This window comes from Salmo salar, chromosome ssa18, assembly GCF_905237065.1.
Source record: "Salmo salar chromosome ssa18, Ssal_v3.1, whole genome shotgun sequence".
Lineage (NCBI taxonomy): Eukaryota > Metazoa > Chordata > Actinopteri > Salmoniformes > Salmonidae > Salmo > Salmo salar.
The window spans coordinates 30,352,221-30,372,939 of record NC_059459.1 but is presented as its reverse complement, the minus strand read 5'-3'; the positions used below and the strand labels follow the sequence as shown (position 1 = coordinate 30,372,939).

The 20,719-nt window shown below is 45.5% G+C and overlaps 1 protein-coding gene across 6 annotated transcripts in view; it reads left to right on the top strand.

Annotated features, from left to right (window-relative positions):
* The window catches only part of LOC106577192 (disks large homolog 5), a 125,185-nt gene that overhangs the window by 28,248 nt on the left and 76,218 nt on the right, over positions 1 to 20,719 (top strand). For 4 of the 6 annotated variants that reach the window (XM_014155051.2, XM_014155047.2, XM_014155046.2 and 1 more), the window contains exons 2-4: positions 14,697 to 14,765; positions 18,727 to 18,910; positions 19,947 to 20,090. In XM_014155051.2, coding sequence (XP_014010526.2) covers positions 14,697 to 14,765; positions 18,727 to 18,910; positions 19,947 to 20,090 — 397 coding nt within the window. The remainder of the gene's footprint in view (positions 1 to 14,696; positions 14,766 to 18,726; positions 18,911 to 19,946; positions 20,091 to 20,719) is intronic. The other 2 variants (XM_014155048.2, XM_014155050.2) reach the window with 2 other exon arrangements.

Below are 20,719 nucleotides of genomic sequence, written 5' to 3'. Positions count from 1 at the left end.
GCTACAAACTAGTACATGTCCCTGGGCCTGGAAATTCTTGATCTCCCCCTCTAGGATGGAGAAGCTGTCATCGTTAAAGCACGGGGATTCTATTGGGGGATATAGGTAGCACACAAGGATGTTTTTCTCTGTTAAGATCGTTTCATTATGAATTTCTAGCGAGATGTAAAATGTTCCTCTTCGTCATCTACCCCTCTCTCTCTCCGTCGTCTGCCCCCCTCTCTCTCTCTCTCTGTGTCGTCTGCCCCCCTCTCTCTCTCTCTCTGTGTCGTCTACCCCCCTCTCTCTCTCTCGCCGTCGTCTGCCCCCCTCTCTCTCTCTCGCCGTCGTCTGCCCCCCTCTCTCTCTCGCCGTCGTCTGCCCCCCTCTCTCTCTCGCCGTCGTCTGCCCCCCTCTCTCTCTCGCCGTCGTCTGCCCCCCTCTCTCTCTCGCCGTCGTCTGCCCCCTCTCTCTCTCGCTCGTCGTCTGCCCCCTCTCTCTCTCGCCGTCGTCTGCCCCCCTCTCTCTCTCGCCGTCGTCTGCCCCCCTCTCTCTCTCGCCGTCGTCTGCCCCCTCTCTCTCTCGCCGTCGTCTGCCCCCTCTCTCTCTCGCCGTCGTCTGCCCCCCTCTCTCTCTCGCCGTCGTCTGCCCCCCCTCTCTCTCTCGCCGTCGTCTGCCCCCCTCTCTCTCTCGCCGTCGTCTGCCCCCCCTCTCTCTCTCGCCGTCGTCTGCCCCCTCTCTCTCTCTCGCCGTCGTCTGCCCCCTCTCTCTCTCGCCGTCGTCTGCCCCCCCTCTCTCTCTCGCCGTCGTCTGCCCCCCTCTCTCTCTCGCCGTCGTCTGCCCCCCTCTCTCTCTCGCCGTCGTCTGCCCCCCCTCTCTCTCTCGCCGTCGTCTGCCCCCCCTCTCTCTCTCGCCGTCTTCTGCCCCCCCCTCTCTCTCTCGCCGTCGTCTGCCCCCTCTCTCTCTCTCGCCGTCGTCTGCCCCCCCTCTCTCTCTCGCCGTCGTCTGCCCCCTCTCTCTCTCTCGCCGTCGTCTGCCCCCTCTCTCTCTCTCTCTCTCTCTCTCTCTCTCGCCGCCGTCGTTTGCCCCCCCTCTCTCTCTCTCTCGCCGTCGTCTGCCCCCCTCTCTCTCTCTCTCTCTCTCGCCGTCGTCTGCCCCCCTCTCTCTCTCTCTCTCTCTCTCTCTCGCCGTCGTCTGCCCCCCCTCTCTCTCTCTCGCCGTCGTCTGCCTCCCTCTCTCTCTCGCCGTCGTCTGCCCCCCCTCTCTCTCTCGCCGTCGTCTGCCCCCCTCTCTCTCTCGCCGTCGTCTGCCCCCTCTCTCTCTCTCGCCGTCGTCTGCCCCCCTCTCTCTCTCGCCGTCGTCTGCCCCCTCTCTCTCTCTCTCGCCGTCATCTGCCCCCCTCTCTCTCGCGCGTCGTCTGCCCCCCCCTCTCTCTCTCGCCGTCGTCTGCCCCCCCTCTCTCTCTCGCCGTCGTCTGCCCCCTCTCTCTCTCTCGCCGTCGTCTGCCCCCCCTCTCTCTCTCTCGCCGTCGTCTGCCCCCCCTCTCTCTCGCCGTCGTCTGCCCCCCCTCTCTCTCTCTCTCTCGCTCGTCGTCTACCCCCCCTCTCTCTCTCTCTCGCCGTCGTCTGCCCCCTCTCTCTCTCGACGTCGTCTGCCCCCCTCTCTCTCTCTCTCGACGTTGTCTGCCCCCCTCTCTCTCTCTCGCCGTCGTCTGCCCCCCTCTCTCTCGCCGTCGTCTGCCCCCTCTCTCTCTCTCGGCGTCGTCTGCCCCCCTCTCTCTCTCTCGCCGTCGTCTGCCCCCCCCTCTCTCTCGCTGTCGTCTGCCCCCTCTCTCTCTCTCGCCGTCGTCTGCCCCCCCCTCTCTCTCGCCGTCGTCTGCCCCCCTCTCTCTCTCGCCGTCGTCTGCCCCCCTCTCTCTCTCGCCGTCGTCTGCCCCCTCTCTCTCTCGTCGTCGTCTGCCCCCCTCTCTCTCTCGCCGTCGTCTGCCCCCCTCTCTCTCTCGACGTCGTCTGCCCCCCCCTCTCTCTCTCGCCGTCGTCTGCCCCCCCTCTCTCTCTGCCGTCGTCTGCCCCCCTCTCTCTCGCCGCCGTCGTCTGCCCCCCTCTCTCTCGCCGCCGTCGTCTGCCTCCCTCTCTCTCTCGCCGTCGTCTGCCTCCCCTCTCTCTCGCCGCCGTCGTCTGCCTCCCTCTCTCTCGCCGCCGTCGTCTGCCTCCCTCTCTCTCGCCGCCGTCGTCTGCCCCCCTCTCTCTCGCCGCCGTCGTCTACCCCCCCTCTCTCTCGCCGTCGTCTGCCCCCCCTCTCTCTCTCGCCGTCGTCTGCCCCCCTCTCTCTCTCGACGTCGTCTGCCCCCCCTCTCTCTCTCGCCGTCGTCTGCCCCCCTCTCTCTCTCGCCGTCGTCTGCCCCCCTCTCTCTCTCTCGCCGTCGTCTGCCCCCTCTCTCTCTCTCGCCGTCGTCTGCCCCCCCTCTCTCTCTCGCCGTCGTCTGCCCCCCCCTCTCTCGCCGCCGTCGTCTGCCCCCTCTCTCTCTCGCCGTCGTCTGCCCCCCTCTCTCTCTCGCCGTCGTCTGCCCCCTTCTCTCTCTCGCCGTCGTCTGCCCCCCTCTCTCTCTCTCGCCGTCGTCTGCCCCCCTCTCTCTCTCTCGCCGTCGTCTGCCCCCCTCTCTCTCTCGCCGTCGTCTGCCCCCCTCTCTCTCGCCGCCGTCGTCTGCCTCCCTCTCTCTCTCGCCGTCGTCTGCCTCCCTCTCTCTCGCCGCCGTCGTCTGCCCCCCTCTCTCTCGCCGCCGTCGTCTGCCCCCCTCTCTCTCGCCGCCGTCGTCTGCCCCCCCTCTCTTTCGCCGTCGTCTGCCCCCCTCTCTCTCTCGCCGTCGTCTGCCCCCCTCTCTCTCTCGACGTCGTCTGCCCCCCTCTCTCTCTCGCCGTCGTCTGCCCCCTCTCTCTCTCTCGCCGCCGTCGTCTGCCTCCCTCTCTCTCGCCGCCGTCGTCTGCCCCCCTCTCTCTCGCCGCCGTCGTCTACCCCCCTCTCTCTCGCCGTCATCTACCGTCCGTCCCCGTCTCTGTCACTATTCCAATCCAGTCTCTGATGCATGACCAAAGGCCTGTGTTTCCCGCTACTTTATGTTATGTCATGGTAAGATGTAGTCTAGACAGGGTGTGTATTAACATTTACCTACCTTGTTCATAAAGGGGCGACGGTGTTCTGCTCTTGGAGATAACTCAAGTATATTACACAACTCTATGCCCAAGACAAGCTATAGCCTAATGATGACTGTAAGCTTGCCAAGTGGTCACAGCATTCTGCTGGTTTCCTGGTCTCCTTGGCAGTCGAGGCTACTGATTGGCTGGAGAATTCACACACCTGGAGAAATTAGTCCCTTGTCAAAAGCCAACGGTGATGTAATCAGCAGGACTACGGCCCCAGAGGACCCAAGCAATGCACCTCCGCTATCGAGATTTATGAGCTGCTATCATAGTTGTTTTTAACTTTGTCTCACTTATGCTGACTTCTAGTATTCTTCAGGGTTAAAGCACCACTAGCTTGGCTGTTAATAGGCTGTGTGTTCGCTGTAATGCAAGTAGGGGCATTACTGGACCAGCTAGACTGCTGCTGTTCAGCATTTCTGCTAGAGGTACAGCGAGCAGCTCATCTCATCGCATCTCAATATTCACACTTTACCCCAGCCTAGTCCCAGATCTATACTTGGTCATTTTTATGCTAAATGCCAGTGACCATATGACTTGGCTGTACAGCACTTGAGAGATCTAGAACCAGGCTAACTTTAGCCAGCCTTGACTCCTTCAGTGCTCAAAACTCTGAAATGACTGGATAGGTATAACCTAGATATTGATCATGGCACCGTGTTGTTGTAAACCTCTAAGTTATATAGAGGTTCCTCCACCTTGTTTAGTCTTTTCACATATTTGAATAATGAGTGAAGCGGGACTAAGCGAACAACCACACCACTTCTGTCTGTTATTTAGGATGATGTTGTGTTCTTCAGCATTTTGGCTACATTCCACTGCTATACTGATGAATATCAGCTGTTTTATTTCGCAAAATTTGTTTAGTTTTGACCTTCCGAGGTCTCAGATTTGTTTCAAACTCTGTTCTTATTGACCAAGTTCAGGTAGTACCTTCCCGTTTTCCTTCTACTGACCACGACCTCGCAGACTCTTCTGGTCATGTGACCACTGCCATGCATGGCCTTCTTGTGAGAGACAGACCTCCTGAAATGGAGTCCTTCCAAGCCCAGCCAAACAGCAGTGGCTTTCTCACTCACACACACACACACACACACACACACACACGTCTGTTCCTGAATTCAGACACAAAGTGAGTGGAGGTTACGGTGGTTAATTCAGCAATAAGGCCCAAGGAGGTGCAGCAGTAAAGGCTGGAACCACCCAGTTTATAATACAGAATATCAGAAGGAATATTATTAATGTAACAATAATAACCTTCGTCTCTAACGGTCGCTGAATTCGTCTTCTATCCTCCTCAGGAAGAGAAGGCCTTGCATCAGATCGTTAGTTTCAGGGTTGTCAAGATGTTAAGATAGAAAGTGTTTGAAATGGCAGAATCCGATTCCTCAGATAAACGCGTACCTAGATTTTGGGGTAGTTGATGCATTTTTAGAAAATATAATTATCTGGGCGACCTCTTACGTTATTTAGTCACAGTTGACAGCGGCACCAGACTCTGATCAGTATGAGGGGAACACGCTCTGTCGTTCCTCGGCACTCTTCCTATTCTACCCTTTTTCATATTTTCGCCATACTGCAGAATTAAGTATTCCTCCGCTTCATGGAAAGATAATCTGGCCGTATGGAGCGCAAACTGTTGGCCCTGGAGGGGAGTGGGAGTAGGGTTGCACATTTTGGGGAATTTTCAGAGGTGGAAACTTTCCGTTGGAATATATGGGAATTAACGGAATATATGCAAATTAATATTAATACTATTTAAATGTAGATGTTTTTTTGCATTGGATATATTTACCATATCATATGTAAACAAACAAACATTTTACCTTGTCATAAGTAGGCAATTGCAAATTATTAAATCCTTCCAATAGAAATAACATTTTCAAAAATGATTTACGAATTGAACTTTAATTAAATGAGATGACTCTTCACATGGGATGATTTCACCGAACAACAAAAGAAAGGGAATATTGAATGATCCCCAATGATTCATCGCACCTCACAAAAACATTTTCAACATACATCTGTAAAATGATAGTCTAGAAACTAAAGCTGTGGTTGTCTTCCTCTCAGGCTTCCATGTCTTCTCCCTGGACCTCCTCAATGTCCACCTCTTGAACATCAGACTCTGAGGCCTCATCTTCCTTATTGAGGATGGCTTGTTGTCAGGCTCAAAAAGCTTCAAAATTGCCCAATGGCCACCAATTTTTCAACCCTTGTATTGGTCAGCCTGTTGCGTGCTTTGGTGTGTGTGTGTGTGTGTTCCCAAACAAGGACCAGTTGCGCTATGAGTCGGCTGATGTTGGTTGGATTTGGAGGATAATGGAGGCAACAGGGGAAAGAGCCTCAGATCCACAAAGTCCCTTCCACCAGGTGGCTGTTGAGAGATATGTTGGCATGACTGCCATATTGCATCTCCATCCCAAAGCCTTTGCTTGGAAGTGTACTTCACCAGTCTGCCAAGAACTTTGCCCTCATCCAGGCGAAGGTGGTGAGACACGGTGGTAGTAATGACACCATACGCCTTGTTGATCTCTGCACCAGGCAGGATGCTCTTGCCAGCATACTTGGGGTCCAACATGTACGCTGCGGTGTGTATGGGCATCAGGTAGAAGTCTTCATGCTTTTTGATGTATTTCAGAACTGCAGTTTCCTCTGCTTGGAGCAACAGTGAAGTGGGCAGGGCAGTATGGATTTCTTCTCTTACATCTGCAAGCAGAGTCTGAACATCAGACAGGATGGCATTGTCTCCCTCAATCCGTGTAATGGCTACTGCTTTAGGTTTCAGGAGTTTCAGGGTGCTCACCACTCTCTCCATATCGGCAGACTGTGATATGGCCATTTCTTGGAGAGACTCCTTCCCCTCCAGGAGACTGTCAAACATGAAGACAACACCACCCCAACGGGTGTTGCTGGGCAGCTTCAATGTGCTTCTCTTATTCTTCTGTTTGCTTGGTGAGGTAGATTGCTGCTGTAATTTGATGATCCTTCACATACCTAACCATTTCCTTGGCTCTCTTGTAGATTGTATCCATTGTTTTCAGTGCGATGATGTCCTTGAGGAGCAGTTTCAATGCATGAGCAGCACAGCCAATGGGTGTGATGTGAGGGTAGGACTCCTCCACTTTAGACCAAGCAGCCTTCATGTTCGCAGCATTGTCTGTCACGAGTGCAAATAACTTCTGTGGTCCAAGGTCATTGCAGATAAGCTGAAGGCAGTCAATGTAGAGACCGGTGTGTCTGTTGTCCCTTGTCTGCGCTCTTGTAGAATACTGGTTGAGGGGTGGAGATGATGTAGTTAATTATTCCTTGCCCACGAACATTCGGCCACCCATCAGAGATAATTGCAATACAGTCTGCTTTCTTTATGATTTGTTTGACCTTGACTTGAACTCTGTTGAACTCTGAATCCAGCAAATTAGTAGATAAAGCATGTCTGGTTGGAGGGGTGTACGCTGGGCGAATAACATTCAGAAATCTCTTACATTCATCAGCATTTCTGACTACGTTTCTCCATTGAGTCAAAAAAACTTCTGATTCCAGGAGGACCATGAGCTGTTGTTATCGATAAGGTGTCTGATTCATCATTTTCACCTCAAATAGAAGTAGCAGGACTTTTGTCAGAGGTTGCTTGTAGTGAGCGCTGAGGGAACTTTATGCACTTGGCCAGATGATTCTGCATCTTTGTTGCATTCTTCACATATGATTTGGCACAGTATTTGCAAATGTCCACAGCTTTTCCTTCTACATTAGCTGCAGTGAAATGTCTCCACTCATCAGATTGTGCCCTTGGCATTTTCCTGTAAAGACTAGAAGAAAATGTGTAAAAAAACAATCAAATATAATTCCATGTACAGATGAATAATTAAGCAGTTAGATTAAACAACTCCTTTTGTAAGATAAATGTTTTAAAATGAAACATGTATGGAAACAGGTGAATTTAACACTCCTCAGTTAGCAGGCTCAAGCAAACTAAAACCCACATGGTATCAAAAACTAACTAGCAGAAATTGTTAACAAGTTATAAATGATTTAAACACATCGCTGTAGGCTACAATTTACTAGTTAACCAAAATATGCCACAAGACCTAGAATTGGCCCACAAAAAAGGTTCACTGTTATAAGCTAACATTTTTTTGTGAATTTTATGAATTTAATCAACATTCCCCAAATTCCCGGGCTTAACTTCTCGCGGGCCAGTGGGAAATCGTCCCACCTACGTAACAGCCAGTGGAATCCTGTGGCGCGTTATTCAAATACCTTAGAAATGCTATTACTTCAATTTCTCAAACATATGACTATTTTACACCATTTTAAAGACAAGACTCTCGTTAATCTAACCACACTGTCCGATTTCAAAAAGGCTTTACAACGAAAGCAAAACATTACATTATGTCAGCAGAGTACCCAGCCAGAAATAATCAGACACCCATTTTTCAAGCTAGCATATAATGTCACAAAAACCCAGAAGACCGCTAAATGCAGCACTAACCTTTGATGATCTTCATCAGATGACACACCTAGGACATTATGTTATACAATACATGCATGTTTTGTTCAATCAAGTTCATATTTATATCAAAAACCAGCTTTTTACATTAGCATGTGACGTTCAGAACTAGCATACCCCCCGCAAACTTCCGGTGAATTTACAAAAAATGTACTAAATTACTCACGATAAACGTTCACAAAAAGCATAACAATTATTTTAAGAATTATAGATACAGAACTCCTCTATGCACTCGATATGTCCGATTTTAAAATAGCTTTTCGGTGAAAGCACATTTTGCAATATTCTCAGTAGATGGCTCGGCATCACAGGGCTAGCTATTTAGACACCCAGCAAGTTTAGCACTCACCAAAGTCAGATTTACTATAAGAAAAATGCTATTACCTTTGCTGTTCTTCGTCAGAATGCACTCCCAGGACTTCTACTTCAATAACAAATGTTGGTTTGGTCCCAAATAATCCATTGTTATATCCAAATAGCGGCACTATCCGAATGGTAAAGAAGGGTGACGAGCACGGCGCATTTCGTGACAAAAAAAATCGAAATATTCCATTACCGTACTTCGAAGCATGTCAACCGCTGTTTAAAATCAATTTTTATGCCATTTTTCTCATAAAAAAGCGATAATATTCCGACCGGGAATCTGCGTTTAGGTAAAAAGACGAAAGAAAATAAAGCATGGGGTCGACTCGTGCACGCGCCTAAGCCCATTGTCCTCTGATCGGCCACTTGCCAAAAGCGATAATGTGTTTCAGCCTGGGGCTGCCTCGATATCATTCAGCTTTTTCCCGGGCTCTGAGAGCCTATGGGAGCCGTAGGAAGTGTCACGTTACAGCGAAGATCCTCAGTCTTCAATAAACAGAGACGAGAAGAACAAGATCTTGTCAGAGAGGGCACCTCGTGTAAGGAATCTTCTCAGGTTTTTGCCTGCCATATGAGTTCTGTCATACTCACAGACACCATTCAAACAGTTTTAGAAACTTTAGGGTGTTTTCTATCCAAAGCCAATAATTATATGCATATTCTAGTTACTGGGCAGGAGTAGTAACCAGATTAAATCGGGTACGTTTTTTATCCGGCCGTGTCAATACTGCCCCCTACCCCCAACAGGTTAACTTCCCATGGAAAATTTCTGGAAAAATTCAGGAAATTTACCGGCAAGTTTCCGACTCTTTGCAACCCTAAGTGGTAGACATGGAGGGAGTCAGGGAGAGGAGATGGGCCTTTGTTCTGCTATACCTGTCTACCATCAGCTCTCACATGGCTATACCCTACTCGATCTTTAAACAAGGCTGTGTTCAGGATCCCTACACGTCTTCCTAAAGTGTGCATTGCTCACTCACCCTCAGTGAAAAAACATTGGATGTTGTTGAGAGAAAGTGAACGAGTCCGCACTTTCAGGTTACATTCTGTTTCCCCACACTTCTTCCTAAAGTGTCCACTTACTCACCCCCACACGGCAAGTGCACACTTGATGATAGAATTTTAGAGAATTGGACTGTCTGCAGTCTAAGTGCCGAACACTAGATCTTTTTTAGCTCTAATACATCTACTATTTTTTGATGCCGTCAGCTTGTTAACAAATCGGCCCGGCTGAATGAGACCAAGGTCTAATTTCTATTGATGATTAAAGTCCTGTTTTAAGAGGTCTACCTCTGCCGACCCTTCCAACACCGGATGGCATGCTACCATTCAATATGCTACTGCATTCATTGGCCTGATTAGAGACTTACAGTGTAGACTGTCGCCACTTCACAGTTCTCAATTTGATACATTTCTAGCCTGTAGGCTAGGCCTACTTTTTCTCAATTTCCATACTGTCTTCTAACTTACTGTAACTTTATGTTTAAATTAAAGACAGGATATAACAGGCAAGCCGCCGGTATATGAAATCTGTAGTGAGCATTGACAATGATTATTACAAGTGATTTGGTCTATGCAATGTGGCATGACATGCTGGTCGGAGAGGGGACAGATTACTGAGAATCAAATTATTTTTGTGTTCTGGGGCTGGCCTTTTCAAATCACACATCTCCCAGACCTGTTCTTGTATCAGTAAAACACGTTTGTCTAGCAGAGAAGCCTTCCATGTAAGATGACTTACCCCTAGTTGAGCCGCAAGAGTTCCAGTGTAAATTAAAAAAGGTAAAGGGGGATACCTTTGTCAGTTGTACATCTGAATGCATTCAACTGAAATGCGTCTTCCGCATTTAACCCAACCCCTCAATCAGAGCGGTGCAGGGGGCTGCCTTAATCGACATCCACGTCTTCGGCGCCAGGGGAACACTGCCTTGCTCAGGGGCAGAATGACAGATTTTTACCTTGTCAGCTCGGGGATTCGATCCAGCAACCTTTTGGTTACTGGCCCACCGCTCTAACCACTAGGCTACCTGCTGCTTCCAAATCTGACAATAATAAAAATAAAAAGTGTAGCCTACTTCTTTTAAATGCATCTGGGAAAATTAGTCAAAAGTGTGCCTTCAGTGTGCAGCAGACTAGTAGTACAGTGCTAGGCTATGTGCAGTTCTCATGTCAGCTAGAACAATGTGAAATCCTCAATGTGTTCCCCAGTGGAGCGCAGCAGCGGAGACCGAGCTTCAGGGAGTGTCAGAACAGATTAAAATCCAGTCACCTTTCTTCTACCTTCATTTAATTTCTAATCTCGCTCTTTCTCTTCCTCCCCGGCTAATGAGGTTAGGCCTTGTGTGATCTGCAGGCTTGGCGTTGTAAGGGCTATAGCCTACACAGCAGATCTGGGATAATGGGATTTGATCGACGCCCTCTTGATGTTATCACTCCCTTGGTGAGATATTACTGCCATTGAAATCCTTGGGATTTTTTTCGGGTCACCTAATTCCAATTTGTACAAAAACGCTTTGTGTTAACTTAAATGACTTAACCCAGATATAAAGAATGTAGAAACTATAATGATTTATATTTTATTATAATTTAATAATTGACATCTATCAATCTCCAAAATAAAAGCTAGACAGTCGGGGAGAATGAAAATTCCCAAAACAATGAATTTAGCGGTAGATATTATTTATGTTTGAGCAAAATAACACAGGATTAGCCATGGCAAAATAACACAGGATTAGCCATAGCAAAATGCATAGAATTGCAGGAAGTTTGCTTTACAACTAAAATGTCTCCGCTCCATGCCCGCCACCTAAGTCCCTTTTTTGATTCAGAAAAAAACCCTGTCTTTGGTGTGTGTCATGAATGGGTTTTAGAGGACACACTTAAAGGATAAAGCTTTAAAAAATAAAAAAAATTAAAACCAACATTTGTTTTTATGTAAATGGCTTTAGAAGGGTCCAGACACCTTTTTGAGGATTTCGCATGTTTTAGAGAAACTTACCCCAAATAGCAAATCACTTCCTCATCCTCCTTGTTTAGTATGGGGCCCCTAAATAAAAAAAGGATCCAAAACAACCAAATGAGTTATTTTAGATAGGGCAAAACTCTCATTATAGTGATGCAGGTCATTAGATGTACTATACACATGAAATAGTCATTCCAAACTTCATCCGCACCCTTATTCCATTTTGTTGTGACTCAAACGATACCGCTCTGTCCATTTTACAGGTAACTGCCAAAATAAAGGGAACACTTGCGTAATGAGTGATACAATATATATTGAAAGCGTGGGGTGCTTCCCTTTTATTTTGGCAGTTACCTGTAGCAGCAGGCTACATGGTAAATGGAATGGCTCGAGTAGCGCAAAAGAGAATATACCATTACAGATAAAGTTCTGAATGACACAATTGCATGTGTACAACATCTAAAGACCTGCATAACTTTACTGAGAGCTTTGCCATTTATAAAATGATGTTTGGAGGTGTTTTTGTCTTTATTGTAAAAGTTGTTTTGGGGCCCCCATACTACACAATGAGGATGAGGAAGTGATTTGCTGTTTTGGGATAACTTTATCGAAAACATGTGACATCACAAAGGTGTCTGGACCCTTCTATAACATTTCATTTACATAAAAAATAGATTTGGTTGTAAACAAAAAAATAACTTATTCTTTAATTGCAGTCTTATGCCTGCTTGAAGTGTGACAGTGGCACATTCAGTTGATCACAATATACCCACTTAGAATATATATAACCACCTATTGTATATCTGTTTGTCTTCTTAATACTCAGAGGAGCACTAAACGGTACGTCTATATTATGTCCTATGGCAAACCTTCTAACTGATTCTTAAAGATGACAACAGCAAGGGCTGCTCATTCAGTCTGTACTGAAGTAAAAATCCCAAAGTGGAACACTGAGAATGATGACATTCTAAGGACTCACTCCGCAAAGGGTTAAACTCATGTTTACATGGTCCTTTAAAGGCAGTCAATCTGTTGCTGCAGCTAGAGCGGTGATATCCAGCAGCATGACCTTGTATAGCTCCCTCTATGGATTCCTCTACATGAAAAGGTAGCCTAGTGGTTAAGAGCATTGGGCCAGTAACCGAAAGGTCACTGGTTCAAATCTCCAAGCCGACTAGGTAAAATCTGTCTGTGCCCTTGAGCAAGGTACTTAACTCTAATTACTCCTGTATGTCGTTCTGGATAAGAGCGTCTGCTAAACGTATAAATATCAAATGAAATCTCCCTAGGCGTAAAGGAGTCAGCATGCTTCAGGTCAGCTAGGCGAACCAAACTAGTGTGCTCGCGTACTCCCTTAACCTCTTACATCTAGACGTTCCGCTAGCGGAACACCTGCTCCAATATCCAATGATAGGCGTGGCGCGAATTACAAATTCCTCAAAAATACAAAAACTTCAATTTTTCAAACATATGACTATTTCACAGCATTTTAAAGACAAGACTCTCCTTTATCTAACCACACTGTCCGATTTCAAAAAGGCTTTACAGCGAAAGCAAAACATTAGATTATGTCAGCAGAGTACCAAGCCAGAAATAATCAGACACCCATTTTTCAAGCTAGCATATAATGTCACAAAAAACAAAACCACAGCTAAATGCAGCACTAACCTTTGATCTTCATCAGATGACAACCCTAGGACATTATGTTATACAATGCATGCATGTTTTGTTCAATCAAGTTCATATTTATATCAAAAACCAGCTTTTTACATCAGCATGTGACGTTCAGAACTAGCATACCCCCCGCAAACATCCGGTGAATTTACTAAATTACTCACGATAAACGTTCACAAAAAACATAATTATTTTAAGAATTATAGATACAGAACTCCTCTATGCACTCGATATGTCCGATTTTAAAATAGCTTTTCGGTGAAAGCACATTTTGCAATATTCTCAGTAGATAGCCCAGCCATCACGGCTAGCCATTTAGACACCGACCAAGTTTAGCCCTGATCAAACTCCGATTTACTATTACAAAAGTTTCATTACCTTTGTTGTCTTCATCAGAATGCACTCCCAGGACTGCTACTTCATTAACAAATGTTGGTTTTGTCCAAAATAATCCATCGTTATATCCGAATAGCGGCGTTTTGTTCGTGCGTTCCAGACACTATCCGAAATGGTAAAGAAGGGTCGCGCGCATGGCGCAATTCGTGACAAAAAAATTCTAAATATTCCATTACCGTACTTCGAAGCATGTCAACCGCTGTCTAAAATCAATTTTTATGCCATTTTTCTCGTAGAAAAGCGATAATATTCCGACCGGGAATCTCCTTTTCGGCAAACAGAGGAAAAAATCACAAAGACGGGGGCGGCCAGGTCACGTGCCTAAGCCCAGAGTCCCTTGATCGGCCACTTGAGAAAGGCGATAATGTGTTTCAGCCTGGGGCTGGGATGACGACATTCAGGTTTTTCCCGGGCTCTGAGCGCCTATGGACGACGTAGGAAGTGTCACGTTAGAGCAGAGATCCTTAGTAAAAGATAGAGATGGCAAAGAAGTTCCAGAAATGGTCAGACAGGCCACTTCCTGTAAAGGAATCTCTCAGGTTTTGACCTGCCATTTGAGTTCTTTTATACTCACAGACACCATTCAAACAGTTTTAGTAACTTTAGGGTGTTTTCTATCCATATATAATAAGTATATGCATATTCTAGTTACTGGGTAGGATTAGTAACCAGATTAAATCGGGTACGTTTTTTATCCAGCCGTGAAAATACTGCCCCCTAGCCATAAGAGGTTAAAAGACCATCGCTTGAAAAGCAAGAATAAAGCGGCAATAGTACTGTTTGTCCATTTTGAGATGCCGTTGCCAGTATGTACTTCCTCAAAATAGTCAAAATGAATCTAAGAACTCAAATCAGTCATTAGTTTCAGCTTTTTGTCAAGGAGCTCTTAATCATGCAATTTTACATCGAACTAAGATGTTTGGTCCAGTATTTCTCAATGGAAAACATGTGCTTGAAAACGAGTCGTCTCTCGTTGAATGACGACAGACTTTATTGAAGAATCCCTACTGTTGACCAATCACCGACGAAGGGGAGTAGACTTCAGTTACCGACTTTGGCTTGCCTTGAGAAAATGTTGTGCCCGTACAGCCGAAAAAACCCTCACTGAAGTCCAAAACAAACAAAAACGTCACAATGTCATTAATATATGCATGACCTCATTTGGAACTGTTTCTCCTGGGAAGCATGCATACGCCTTTAGAAGTGTGTAGCACTATGCAAATAGGGCATCATTGTCCTGAGTGCTGTCTCCATGTGCTCCTTGACTTAGAAAGGAGAAAATCGCATTCTAACCGTGACACTCTGCTTGACTAGCAGGGACATACAGGAAATATACATCAAAGCATTGTACTAGTTGCATGGAGAGCGAGAGGGTACATGAATAAAGATAAGTTAAAATCATAAGTACAGGAGAAGATGTATTTAAAAAAATTTTAAAAAAAGTGCATATTTGTATTGGGTTATGAAGCTAACTTTACAGTACTAATTCATCGATTGACGAACCAATCCATTTGTTTCAAGAACGACTTCAATGGAAAACACCTGATTTCGGGATCCTCTTTTTGACTGGTTACTGATTACTCTCTTCTTCTCCACCTCATCACTGTCTCTGCAGGCTCTACATACAGTGTTCTCTCCACCATGCCCTCAGACTCTGAGAGTAGCAGCTCCCTAAGCAGTGTCGGTAAGTATTGGGCCTAGGACATTTTCTGTGTGTGTTCACCATGCTACCTCCTTAACACTCACTTAGTGCCAGAGCTTGACAGGGGTCCAAATGACTCAGCATCACTGGATGTTACGTAAACCCTTAAAGGCCCAACCTGATGCCAAGGATGGCACATAATCCTCCGAGTTCCTGCATGCTTGGCTCTGCCTGCCTGCCCGTCTGTCTCTTGGTCTGGCCCGCTCCTCCTCCTGTTTCTGTTCTAGGGAGGGAGGGAGGTAAAGAGAGATGGGTCTGTCTGTCGGCCTCCCTGCCAGGCCTGCTTCTGTTCTGGGATGAGTGGGAAAGAGGGGGAAAGTAAAAGAGAGAGAGGGTGAAGGGAGGTAGAGGGGTCTTCTCTGAAAGGCGCGGTGTAGGCTTAGTGCTGTGGCAGTTATGACATTTTGTCAGCCGGTGATTCTCAAGCAAATAACTGCCAGTCTCATGGTAATTAACATAAACATGTTTAGAATCTCCTTGCTTCCACACATAGTCTAGAAGCCACTGATACAGACCTTTTTGAAACATCTACAATAAATCCATTTAATATAGCCTACACCGTCACAATAAATAATTTCATTTATTTTAGACCGGTCTAAAGAAACATGATATGAAGAAATTGTGGTTTCAGAAGAACAAAATGGTATACTCTGGGTTGTCCTGATCTGGCTATGCCATATGGCTGTGGGCTACACTAGTTCATTTAGCAGACAAGGTTTGCTTATAGTATGAAGAATACAATTGAACATAGCTGAATAAAATAAAAAGGATATTTTCTACAAACGGTTTCCGAGAGAGTGCGGACATGCAGCTATTTTCTGTTGAGCGGTTAACAAAGAAACAGGTCCTCCTATATGCTTAATTTAAGGTTATTTATGCAACTTTAGTTGTGATACAAACGTTGGGCTATATGTTTGGATTTTTAATGCATTCTATGGCTGCATGATGCGACTCTAATGATGATTTGAAGAAAGTAGCATGGAAGGCAGTGCAGGCTGTCCACACTTCATCAGTCTCATTCACAATTTGACAAGCACTTGATAATATTCTCACCAGGCCTCAAATTTCACGGCGGCATCCCCCTTGTGTGGCCGTAATGCCCCCTAAAAAATTCATGCCTTTTGCGGGCTGTGGCCTTTTGGGCTGAATATTATAATTCCTTTCTCCGAGCTGCCGTGCTCCGACTCACCTCACTCACATGGCTCTCTCAGATATCTCAATTCTTATTAGCCAATGCCTGTCACGTGATCGGGTCCTTCTCACAGGCATCTCAGCTAGAAGTAGACTACAAGTGAAGACAGACACATTGGGGACACAACTGCGCGTCCCTCTTATCAAATTCTGAGGCGCGTATTGAAGATGTTTAGCAGAACTGTCCAAAATTCTAATTTTCATCAACCGACAAGGTGAGTAGGCCTAACAAACAGCAAAAGTACTAGCCTATGTCAATCTACTATGCCCCATAGTACAAAGTTGACATTCTATTGGGTAACTTGTCCTTCTGTGCAATAAATAAATATTCCAAACATGCTTTGTCACAGTTGTGGGATGCGATAGATCCTAAATGAATACAACCACTCGCATCAAACATTTTAAAAGCAATGAGGCTGATACAACAGATCAGAACGTTTAGCTTAAAATGGTGATAAACTATTAGGCTTTTTGTTCACATTATAAACGCAGCAATGCGCACACGGCAGTAGGCTGTAAGCGCGAATGTTCCAAAATGCAGTTAGCGGGAAAACACTGTTCTCAAATGTGATTATTAATGTAATGCTTTATTATAAAGGTGCATTTTTATGGTAAAAATGATCTTCCCCAAAGTTGAAACTCACCCGCCGACTATGTATGCCAGTTAGGCTCTACACCGATTGTAAAGAGAATTAATGTGCTTAATTTAAAGTTTTTTGTCTACTCTAGTTGTGATACAAACCTTATCAAAACATATAGGCAGGCCAATGGGCTAGACTACATGAAGTGTGTGACTATGATTTGAAAAAGGCATGAGCTGTTTCTTGCCTTACTGCACACACCGGGCATCATTCACAAGCAGCAATGCAGCGCTCACAAGCAGCAATGCAGCGCTCACAAGTGACAGGCTAATATTGTCACCCATCAGACTAGTCTTGATTTAATCTTGTCTTTACATATATTATTTAGTATTTGTGTGATATTAGTTTTGATTTAGAATGGACCATTATCATGCACCTGTATCAAAACAGGGGCAGCAGGAAACAATACATGTCATCTATGCACTTAAATAGTGAATGGAGGACTCTTTTTCCCCGTGGTTTATTGTCATGCCAGCCAGATAAGGCTATACTCCTGTTGTAAATATAAGCAATGTGCTTAATATTAGGAAAGTTGAGAAATAAATATAGTAGGCCTAGCCTGCAGAAAGCTGATGGGATCCTCTTTTTAATAGAGGCCATCACTGTGTTTTCTCACGCAATTGCATAGCCTATAGAAATGTTGCACAACATGAGCTCATGGGTTCTCATGAAGTGTTTGATTTAGAGTGCTGGGACAATAGAGTGCTGAGTACCAGGCAGTTACCATGTTTGGTAGGCTACTAATGACCAGCAGCATCTGAGCTTGGAGAAGCCTACGTACCATGACTAAATGGTCACGCGGAATTTGACTGCAGTCATAACTCGTGACCGCCGCCGGTGTGGCGGTAATACAGTCATCGTAACAGCCCCTGGTAGGCTAACTAAACACGTCCTGTATCACACCTTAGTCATGTTTAGATGATCCAGGTGTTTCACCTATAGGTGGTCACAGGGAAGAGACGCAAAGAAAAGGTAAAGGGATATTTTAAAGTATTAGGATAGACTATTGGCCTACAGCAGCTTAGTAGAAAAAACAAGCTTTTTTCTTGATCTGTAGGTCAATAAAAGGATGGAACAAATGTCATAATCGTAGCTAAGGGAACAGGGGAAATTATTAATTTCAATGTAGACTATTAATCTTATATTTTCTACTTCCTCAATTTACCTTTTAAATTGTCTTTTTGTACGACTACACGAATCTATTGCTTAATGCAACGCGATAAAAGTGCCCCAGAGACTCTGCATAAGCCAGACAGACAAAAAGTACCAGAAATATGTTTTATCAGATATAAATCCCGTCTCTAGTATGCTGCTGTCTGAGATTACCAGCATTGTTGCCTTCTGGATCTGAGGCTATTCTTGGAAAATGTTGATATTTTCTTGGAAAATGTTAGAGGAATTTCATATCAAAATATGCTGTGCTAAAGCAGTTCTTTTGATAGTGAATTGGTTGAGAATGTCAAGGACAAGGCCTCAACCACTTTAGGATGGTTTGTTTTGTCATAGTCCAGACTTGCTGTGTTGCATTGAATCATAAGTTTCTGTCCCAGTCTGCTGGTGGTGGTAACTGGGTTTTTGAGAAACATTGCGCTCATATCGAACATTAATACAGTATTAGGCCAGTCTAGTAGAAGTTGACAAAGTTGCATGAGGTTCAATTGAGGTTACTCTTTCCTGTTTGTTAGCTGAAATCCTGACTTGGGATTTATGTGCCTTACCTCAGCCTTCACCTGAATAATACATTAATGTCAACTTGCAAGTCTAGTTCTTCTTTATGTAAATAACTTATTTAACTCATGTCAGATGTGGTAGGCCTATATACACCTGTGGTAGAACCCTATTTTACCCAGAATGAGACACAGGAGAAACAGATCAAGAATCACTTCAAGTTAGAGGTTATCCAATCAATTCTCGCTGAACTCTAGTGCTCTTCCAATATGAAGGACTGCGCTTATAAAATGTTTCTTTATTAACCTTAGGCATTTCTGTGTTTGGTTGATATTATGATGCAAGCGTCCATTTCATCTTCTCCCAACCCCTCCTCTTCCTGTCCCGTGTATTCCGGTGGTGGTGAGCTGCTTTTGCCCGTGGTGACATACTCACTGTTGCAGGTTCACCCCCCGGTACCGGTAATGGCTCAGCCTCGTCTCCGCCCCCAGCCCTCAACGACAACCGGCCAGCCGGTGACAACCTGGACACCATCCTGTCCCAGCTGCGTCAGGTGACCCGTGAGAGGGACGAGCTCCGCAAGCGCCTGGCCCTGGCAACACCCGGCACCACCTTCGACGACTGCAGGTACAGACAACCCCCACCCACCACATGACTGAGGGAAGAGCAGTATTAATGTATTAATCCAACAATTGGTCAAATACAACATCTAGACATAAGTAGAGTAGATCAACTTTACTGAATGTCTCTATGCAACAAGTAGTCCAAATGCAAGATTTAGACAGAGAATACCATCTAGCTAATCATAAAATTCAAGGAAATCAGCCATTGTTGTGTTGTCCCTAAGCACCTGAACTACATCACACGTAGTCTGCTACGATAGACACTAACATTTTGTTCATTTCTCTCTGTCGGTCATTACTTTGAGGATTTTGACCTGTAGGTTTATGATTGGGCATGTTTACAATTTGTTTTTATGAAGCATTCTGTTTCCTGAAGCCAGTGTACAGAATCAAGAGGGATGCACAATAGTGAGTTAATCTCTCATAGGCAGACGTGCTCTCAGGGAAAAGGGCTACAATCCAATGACATTAGTCAACAAACTGCGGACACTGCTATGAAGAGTAGTCTGAAAGTTGCAAAGTAGCCCTGCCTCTGACTGAGTATATTTAAGGTCCTATCAAGTCTATTGCCGTCCCTGTCATCTGGCTTTACGATCAGTACTGTTGACAGAAATTGATAGGTAACCATGCGGTAACCATCCTGTTCAGTTTATGAACGCCCTCGTGAGTTCCGGGTACCAGGTTGTTAAAAACGCAATTCAGAACAGGGAGGGACGCCCAGTGGATTTGGAGAGAGAGGGAGAGATGACATTTTAATTAGAGGTACTTTGAATTTAACCAAATGTACCAAGACAATCAAATTCCAGTCAGAGTGCAAATTAGGAACCCTTCATACAGTTTGCTGTGCTCCGCAGCTCTGGGTTGACTCATGGATGCATTTTCCTTTGGGTCCTCTGCATTTTGATACAAGGCAAAGCAACTGCATGCCTTGGTTCTATCTAACTCTTATATCTAAACTGACATTGGGCTGCCCTTGTAGACCACGTCTCAGTTGGTAGTTCTTATGTAGTGTAGCATCTTATTGTCTCGTCTCCCCAAAGGCCAAATTCCAAAGCCAGCCATGATTACGAGCGTCTGAAAAACCAGTGTATGAGGGCCATGGCAGATCTCCAGTCTCTACAGAACCAACACACCAAGACTCTGAAGAGATGTGAGGAGGCTGTCAAGGAGGCTGACTTCTACCAGTGAGTACCACCATCATCACATCACTGATTTGGTGGGTGGGTTGGTTGGTCGACTGACTGACTGGGTTGTTGAAAGAAAGACGTGTCATGTCTGGGTAGAGGTGGACATTTAGTGGTCCTGGACTACACTTCCCAGCCTAATGTCAGGAATCCTCTGTTCCTCTACTGTTTCTGAATAGACTGTAATTAGAGGTTGTATGGCATCATGGTTTTACTCACTTAGACTGGAGAAGTGCCTGGTGCTGCAATTACGCTAATTGAAAGAACATTGATGTGCTAATGGTGTGTTTCTATTGAAATGTAATGGGGATTATCTGATTTAAGGAGTTGCAGACCTGCCAACCCTGTTCAACTTTTTAGAGTAACAGACCAGTTATTTTTCGTATTTGCATTTAATTTCTTTCACTGCTGGAACTTCAGAGCCCATCTTATGTTCGCAAACGTTAGCTTGAACCAATTACTGTTTACCTTTCCACAACACACGTAGTCGAAAAGTGATTTGTCCATGTGTTTACCTACAGCTGACAGTCGGCAAACTCAGCATCACAACAAACAGGAGGGACAGACACCGGGCAGCTACGTTGAATAATGATGTATTCATCTTTATGGCCGTTGACACAAACTCTGTG